This window comes from Olea europaea, unplaced genomic scaffold (genome assembly GCF_002742605.1).
Source record: "Olea europaea var. sylvestris unplaced genomic scaffold, O_europaea_v1 scaffold1376, whole genome shotgun sequence".
NCBI classification, from domain to species: domain Eukaryota; kingdom Viridiplantae; phylum Streptophyta; class Magnoliopsida; order Lamiales; family Oleaceae; genus Olea; species Olea europaea.
Window position 1 is genome coordinate 113,125 of NW_019231272.1, and position 8,627 is coordinate 121,751.

Consider the following 8,627-nt stretch of genomic DNA (forward strand, 5'->3'; position numbering starts at 1 on the left):
AAGAGATATGACTCTAGAAGTAACCGTGGTTGGAATGGGAAAGATAGATAACAAAAAACATTCAACTCCTTGAAGCACGGCTCTCCAAAGAAAGTTTCGGCATTTAAAATTAATTTAATATCACGGTTGAGTGCATTTTGTGCTTGTCGAGTTCTAGCTAGTTGTCACGAATACGAGTGAGCGGGATGAAAACATCTTGAGGAATGAATGGAGTGAGGATCATGTTTTCTGTCCATTCGGAACGGGAAAATGCGGAACGAGTCATGATCGAATAATTTTGTCATTCCTATTTTATTGTCTAGTCTTCTAACTGGATCACAGCACTTGAGATATCTTAAAACAGAGGTGGAGATATTTTCATCTAGACGACTTCGTGGATGATAATAACAAAAACGTGAATTGAGATTTCTTTACTAAGAAACAGGAATCAAAGAGTATAAACGATGTGACATCGTAAAAACCTAATTTTAAATGTACATACCAACTTTTGTCTAATTATGACCGACCTTTGTTCCAAAATGTCAAATCCTTGACAAATGAGAACTTATAATTAAATTAGAAAGGGATTGTAACGTAATGACCCGAATAGGACTTTACTGAATTTTTTATTTTTTTATTTTTTGATAGGTAAGGACTTTATTGAATTTCATTTCTTACTAATCAAATTTTCTAAGCAATTCACTCGAGCTTCGATCGTCCTATCTTTCTTTCAATGCTATAATATTTGTCAAAATATATGACTTATTTATATTATACATATTATATTTTTTCAAATACACAATGATCCTTCATTAGTTTGAAGTTGGAGTTAAAAGAAAATGAACGTAATAAAAATCATAAATCTCAATAATAAATAAATAAATAAATAAAATAAAACTTCCAAACAATAAACATTCTGTGAAACATCATGCATCCAAAATATTATCCAAATATGTATTTTATATTCCAATGATAAAATACCTTCCATTCTGCGGTTGACTATGCTTTATTTTTTAATTTTATAATTTTGAAATATAAGAAATATCGACTTTCTATCTTAAAATAATCATAGTGGATCCATTATCTTAAAAAAATATATATGATAATATTACATAATGATATGAATTTTACAATAACAAAAATATTATAATCAAAGTCCAAACAAGAACTTTAATATTTTTTGTTAATATTTGAACTAGATGGAAAAATAGATTAGAATGAACCTTGGTCGACAAGTGAGTTCTTTGACAAAAGAAAATTCAGCTATCGAGTCGAGAATATGTACACTACTCTTGTGCTTAACAAAGAATGCGAGTACCCTGTCTCCCTCTTCTTTAGCTTTAACATTACAACTTTTGGTGGCCAACTTTTGCCTGAAAATGGAATCCAAAACAGAAATACAATTTCAAATCTGCATATTCTCACATCAACTAAAAGCCCCAAATCGTTGATATAAGCAAATAATTCTCACTGAGAATTCTCATTGCTAATGTCGCTGCAAGTAACTACAAGGACGTACGATCAATTGAATCCAGACCAAAAGCAATTGGTATGAAGCTAGAAATTATGCACCACAACTGATGAATAACAGGGTACCTGAAAGGCTGTAAATCGAATTGGCCAAACAAGCTTCATCATTTTCACCGTTGGAACGAGTGTCGTTTATATTCAATGAAAAAACAAATTTTCTCACGTTGTCTTTGAATTTAGAGGGGAAGTCAATGTGCTGTGGGGTGTAAATTGGCATTGCAATTCCTCTATAACTTAGCTAGTTCCATGCAACACCTGATGCACTTGTCCTGGCTCGAGCCTCGGCCAGTGAAACAGCCATGGCTAGCATCATTTGCTCCTCAAAACTCTCTGGAACGATGGTTCCTGCAACAGGTTGTAAGCTACACTCACCCAAAACTTGTTGGGGGACTGCAGCAGAAACTAAATAGCTGGTTCCAACTTCAGTCACTTCCGATCTATGATCGACCCATTCTCCAAAATCCCTGGGCATTGCCAACTGAATACCAGGTGATGCAACAATGGCACCTTCTGCAGGAAAGTAATTTTCAGATTCTTGTTCCTGGTTGGAAAAAATGCTGCGGCGAGGCATGTTATATGCAGACATGTGGCTGCCATAGTTACTGGAGGACTCTCCACCCGCTTGTTGATGCTCAGCTAGGGTCGCTATTGCACAAGCAAGACCGCCACGAGGAGTTGGTGAAGAAACAGCCGCTGGGGCCATCAATGCTGAGACACTACGATATTCTCCTGTGTATTCTTCTGATGCAGCTGCTTCACTATAGGGCGGGTTTTGATGCCTGCCACTCTCCTATCATCATTACACGTGCACAAAAAAATGTATACATAATCTTTAAGTCAACAAGAGGTCAGAGTAGAAATTGAAGGTCAAACTTAAAAACATTACTAAAGAAACTGAAAATAAGACCATGTATTAAGATACATACGCAGAAGCTCTAGAATTGTTTGAGTCTATATTCAATACATTAGCACCTCACAGTGTTCCAATTTTTGGACAAATACAAAAGTGTTCAGAATTTAAAGCTTCCAGACAAAGTTAATAATGCTTAGAACTAATTAGAACATTTTACGCAGCGTTTAGCAACGTCAAGATTGACAAAACCAAATAGAGTCTTTCAAGTAAAACCTGTGAACTTTCTGAGTCCAACCATGATTATCAAATGCTTGATTTTGCAAAAACGTACCTGAATAGACAGCCAAATGGCTTCCATAACCATTATGTCCTCAAGATCCAGGTCAATCTCGTCTTCCCTGAATTAGAAGATAGAATAAGGGCAATAAATAAAGGAATAAATAAAGGATGAAACCCAAGTTTACTAAAAAAAATCGTAGTAGCAATTTTTAATCAAGTTATCAACACAGCTTTCTAATCTTTTATCTATAACTTTCTAAAACACATTTCCTTTCTATTCTGTTGAATGATTTTCTATTTCAGAAAATATGGAAATCATTTAAAATTCAAGAAAGCATGTCCAACATGAATCCAACACGTTTTGTGTTAGACACACGTCTCTCATACACATAGATTACAGGACTTCGAAATACTCGTACCATTCTTCAAACCAGCTCTCAATTACCATCCTTTTCTCCTCCGAGTTGTTTTATCAAATCATTTTTTTTCCAGTTCAAGTTTCATTAGACCGGTTTCAAAATTGCCAAAAAATATTCAATTTTATAAGATTAATGATACACAATTAAATTCATATTCAATTTCAATATGTTTCTTCCATTGTTTGATTTTAAAATTTTATAATTACTTCTCCTTTATACATTCATTTAATTTGTGTTACATATATTGTTCAGTATAAATATCAAATTTCTTGCTCAATTAGACATTCGATCACTTGTTAAAATCATCATTAAGAGTAACTGATACAAAATTAATTAAAGCATACAATGGAATGCAGAAATGATAAAAGAGATTTGTAGTAAAACAAAATTGTAAGGATAATGGTAGAGTTTATTGGTCAGTCCTGAATCTCTTTGGTTTCTTTCTTGCTTCATTTTACTTCTATACTTGAGGATTGAATCTATTTTCTGCCAGCTTCTATATCCAACTAAGAAACATATTGACAAAACTATATAAATACTTTCATCTTACTTTGATCTCTACCTGATTTAATACAAGCGGCTTACCTATTTCCATTGCTTTCTCATTGAAACCAATTTCCTTAATCTGCGATTACATATGGTTTTTTGGTTTTGCTATTTTACTCATTTCTCTTTTGATTGCCACACGCATTTGGCTAGTAATTTGAGGTAGATTATTTAATTGGTGCTCTTTATTTTCTTGATGATATGGATAAGCACCTTTAGGCATGTCATTTGAAATTACGTAGTATCATTATCTTCTTTCTGAAGTGGACTTAATCTGCTCTCAGCAAACTTTTTCTGTTAACCGAATTGTCCCTGAAGCCCATTTCCTTGAGATTATGTTTTTGTCATTAGATGTTTTATGGCTCCGGAATTCAATGTATACCCAGAAATTACAAATTTAATCCATCATAATCCATTCACCGGTGGCCAAGTAGCCACATATACAGAGACTTTAATTGTCATCATAAACTCATAAACCAACTTAAAACCATTCTGCTGAACTCAAAACACCGGTAGTATAGTCATTTAGTTCAAGGTTCAAAAGGAAGGAGAGGCACCACCATCTAATGGAAATTTTCCAGAACTACGTTCACCCATCTATTCCTTTAACTAAACTGAAGAGCTCAAAAGACAATTCCTAGTTGACATTTGTCGTCTCTTGAAAGACATGAAGTCTTACCACTCCACTGTAAGGAGACATATCGAGGAAAAAGATCCATGTCATGCACCAAACCAAAATCTACATTCTTTCACTGTTTTCAATAGAGCAATCTCTAAACCCACAATGCAGAGAATGGTTGTATATGAATTGAAGTTTTAGATCTACCTAATCAAGTAAAAGGACAAGACATTACAGCCATTCCATGGCAGGACCAGACCACTGCAGGGAGCCAGGGACTAAATGATGCTCTTGTCTATATTCTGTTTTCGTCTAATAATTGATTTATGCATGCTTATGCTTACTTGCACCCCAAAATTGATGTTGCATTCGGGCTAATGAATATAAGAACCAGTTCCCCACATTACCCAAGAAGGAAACTAAAATGGTGTTGGCTTTAGGCTATTTTCAAACTACCAACACATTTGTTGCTCCGTCTTGCGAAGCTTCCTCATGAGGTTGAAGGAATTAAGCCCCTATTTGTTTCCCATTATTTAGTCATTAAAATGAAAAATATGACCGTTATTCATTACATCAAACCACCATATTTGAAAATCTACATTGAGGCCGGTAACAGCTATATTTTTCATTCTCATTCGCCTAAATTGCAAATGTTTAGATGTGAGGATTAACCAACCTCTAGGTAGAGTGCACCACAACATACTAAAGGAGCATCAAAAGTTCCGAACGTTCTCTCAAGTTGACTTCATTAATAAGAAAGCTACGTAATAGGAAAGTAGATATCCACTATAGAAAGTTAAATTAAACATAAAAATTCGTGACTGCTGACATGGAGTTAGTTGATGCTTATTTCCCCAGATATACACATTGATTCATTTCCGGGAAAAGAAGTTCGCGATCTGTCGGACTTCTACCTCCACAAGGCATCAATATTGTATTCGTCTCGAAGGAAAAAAAAATTGAGTTTTCACCATGGTCAACAGAATAATACTCAATTTAGCTATGAGAATTTTCACGGGAAAAGGAGAATGGGAAAAGAAGTTTACGACATATGGGGGTTTCTTCCTCCACGAGGCATCAATATTGTATTCGTCTAGAAGAAAAATAATTGCACTTTCTCTATGGTCAACCAAATGATACTCAGTTTAGCTATGAGAATTTTCACGGGAAAGAAAGACATATAACACACCAATATTAATAGATCAGTCTTCAGGATTTTGATTTACCCCAGGACACGAATTAACTTTCTAACAATGAATTAAAGAATTTCCATTGAGAACCCAATATACTTAGATTGGTTTATAACAGACCCACATCCGGAAGAAAAAAGTAATCATAATGCAAGGACTTCTATGTAAAATGATTGAACGAATCAGGTAACTCACAGGAAAGAGGCATTACAACCCAGTAACATGCTACAGGAACCTGCTGCAACTAAATGACTGAGCAAGCTCCTGCACATGAATTTTCCTATTATAAATTATTAATAATTAATAATTAGTAATATAGGAAGATACTTTTTCTTCAAATTAGATTTTCCTTCAGATAATTATTGTGTAAAAAAATAGCCACTTGTTGGCAGCCACATCTTTCTAGGCGCAGTGGTCCGTGAACAATACTGAACTGTATAGAATCAAAACAGTAATGGATATTAAACAGTAAGTTGACAACAAAAAATGTAAAATACCTATTTTGCCTGGGGCGAATTGAAGAAGCAAAGGGCTCCTGAGAGCTAACAATTTCCTCACCTTCTACCGCAGAGGAAAAAGACGGCACTGCAATAGAAAGGAAAATAAGTGATAAAGTCAATGGTCGAAAACACAGCAAGCAAACCAGCAGGTGTTAACTCAGTCTCCTGTCCTATACCTTCTGTTGAGCAATATTCAACCTCGCTTGGTCCTCTAATACTGTTTGATGAACTAATTTCTCTGCGATTCAGTATTCGCTTCTCTTCATCCCGAAGTTCTTTCTGCCTCATCCTTATTTTTGCTTCTATAACTCGTTGTTCTTCCTGCAGATGTAAATGATGAGAACAAAGTTCAATTTATTTGTCAGAGCACCGTCTGAGATATCTTAAGTAAAAAAAGATTAAAAAAATAATAATCAGCATAAATCAATAATACAATTTGCTCCAAGCCTTTCTCTTCCTTTGTCTTAACACCTCGATACTCCACAGCATAATTTGAGGTTTTACAGAAAGGACATCTATTAGGGTTAAGGTAAGCATAAAAATTGAAACCCTTAAACAGAAGTAACAACCAAAATAGACTGAAGCATGTGAAAATAAGCAAGTGCATACACACACATGTACACACAAAATCATTTTGATCCAAGAAACATAAATAAGTAGACAAATCAAACTGAATGAAATCAAGGATACTGCGTAGGCCGAGTAGAATTAGGGGTTTTCATCTGCAAAAAACACTCTAGAACGTAGAGAACGAATGTGTTAAAGGATTTTATTGTTTAGAATTCTACAAAGATTATAAATGTTAATAAGGATGAGAGAGTGAAAATTATACCTGTACAAATGCCTTTCATGCAACATCTTGACCGATTAAGACTTGGATAGTACTGAGAACATGCAACATAAAAGAAAAAATTGAGAGCAGGTACAATTTGGTGGGGAAAAATATTATAGGAACTCGTATGCTTTGAGATCTCATGGATCAAACATAAAATATTGCTTTTGTTGATTCTAACACCACAACAATTATCTTTGTTCCAGTCCAAGAAAGTAGATAAGAGCCAAGCCTCAATTTGACATAACCGAAATTCAGACAAATATAGGTCGCTCAATGTTCCACTCTCAATCGTGAACAAATTATAACGAACAAATTTCCATTCCAGATTGTCATTCAGCATAATTTGCAGGCAAAACTAACTTTTAAATAACAGTGAAAGTATTTCCTCTAGCCAACTCATTAACCAAATTTAATTGAAACAACCGTCAAAATCCAATGATAGCATAAACAATCAAAGAACAAAAAATGATGGAAAATCTTGAGAAAAAACCAAGAGGCTTCAAGACATCCCTCAAAATTGCAGCAAAAATACTCTTGAACCAAATTTACTTTTAAACAACCAAGAATGTCTTATGATAGTAGTAAAAAAAAAAAAAAGGAAGAAGCAAATGGGACATTCCTTAAATCACAGAAAATATACTCGTGAAGACTTTTAAGCAACCAAGAAGATCCATTATAGCATAAAACAGTCAAAAAAACAAGAAATGAAGAGAAAGCTTGAGAAACAGACCAAGAAGCAAATAGGGCATTCCTCAAGTTCACAGACGCATTCATCATCACCAGGGTAACAAGGTGCCAGCTTTGAGTCAAGAATGAGTTTTCTAAGCTTCCTGTGGTCCACATCTTTATGTTGGTACAATCCCTGAGGCTTAGTGTACTTCTCGTCCACCACTTGCTTCCTCCGCCCCAATTTATTCCCCATATTTAAGAAACACTCAAATTTTCAGTTTCTTTTCTTTCTTAAGGGAAATTCTACTTTTCACACAATTTACAAGATCTCGCTTAGTAGCAACACGCTTGTCACTGTACCAGAAATTCTTAAATTTGCAATAAACACGCATGGAAATGTCCAACAACGCAAAACAAAGAAATTAAGACAAAAACCATTACTTTCGGTAAAAATAATAGAGGCCCACCAAAATACATCAAGAAAAAATATACCCCATCAAAAGGAATTGAATGAATGCTAGAGAAAGCTGAAACTTGAAATGAAATCTTGGTTTTTTATTTTATTTTTTTATATATGTATGTGTATGTGCGTTACAAATAGAGAGGACGGAGAGATGTACGGCGTGTAAGAGGAAACAAGATCAGAACTTTCTCCTTGTTGATAACTGTGTATTTTTGGATACGCAGATATAGCGGACTGTTTGTACAATGTATGTATTTATCTATTTCTTTGGTGTTCTTCAAGAAAATGATGTGATAATTCATTTAACTTGTATTTGTTTTGTTTCTTGTCTCTGTTATTATTTTTTTTTTTTTGGGGTCCGAATAAATTAATATTTTCATAATCGATCCAATTGTTAATTCATAAAAAATTAATTGATCGAAAGTAGAATGAGTCGAAAAAATAAAGAGTAATTAGCACAAAACGTTCCTACCTTTTATGATTTTTATGGAAAACGTCCCTACTTTTCGTTTTTTGGCGCATTTCATCCCTACCTTTACCTTTTATTGTGCAAAACATCTTTTTCATCAATTTTCTCAATAAAAAGCTATAAAATGACTATTATACCATTCTATTTAAATAAAAAATAAAGAACTAAATGCAATCGTAGTTCCAAATAAAAAAATTCTCAACCTCTACCTCCTCCTTTGAACTTTTTTAAAAATTGGAATTATGATTACAATTAGTTCTTTATTTTTTTAATATT

General features: G+C 34.0%; 1 protein-coding gene across 4 annotated transcripts; it reads right to left on the bottom strand.

Annotated features, from left to right (window-relative positions):
• Positions 1-1,145: 1,145 nt before the first annotated feature.
• Positions 1,146-8,150, bottom strand: LOC111375438 (protein SIP5-like). Of its 4 annotated transcripts, XR_002699306.1 has the most exons (10): positions 7,481-8,150; positions 6,748-6,799; positions 6,606-6,651; positions 6,349-6,430; positions 6,092-6,236; positions 5,913-6,000; positions 5,611-5,679; positions 2,694-2,760; positions 1,576-2,299; positions 1,146-1,352 (listed from the first exon to the last, which is right to left on the bottom strand). XR_002699306.1 is itself a non-coding variant. In XM_022998263.1 (9 exons), the coding sequence occupies exons 2-9, from the start codon at positions 6,764-6,766 to the stop codon at positions 1,748-1,750; spliced, it is 1,068 nt and encodes a 355-aa protein (XP_022854031.1). In that variant the 5' UTR covers positions 6,767-6,799; positions 7,912-8,150; the 3' UTR covers positions 1,146-1,747. The 4 variants fall into 4 exon arrangements, 3 of the variants coding, with proteins under 3 accessions (XP_022854031.1, XP_022854029.1, XP_022854030.1); XM_022998263.1 differs by having other exon boundaries at positions 1,146-2,299; positions 7,912-8,150; XM_022998261.1 differs by having other exon boundaries at positions 1,146-2,299.
• Between the last annotated feature and the right edge of the window lie 477 nt (positions 8,151-8,627).

Excerpts from the sequence above, each read along its gene's own strand:
- LOC111375438 (XM_022998261.1), bottom strand. The coding sequence starts at position 7,672 with ATGGGGAATAAATTGGGGCGGAGGAAGCAAGTGGTGGACGAGAAGTAC. Across the intron at positions 6,431-6,605 it reads AATTCTACTCGGCCTACGCA|ATGTCCTTTCTGTAAAACCT; the intron begins GTATCCTTGATT and ends TAACCCTAATAG. Across the intron at positions 2,761-5,610 it reads GGTTGTAATGCCTCTTTCCT|GGAAGACGAGATTGACCTGG; the intron begins GTGAGTTACCTG and ends CTTCTAATTCAG.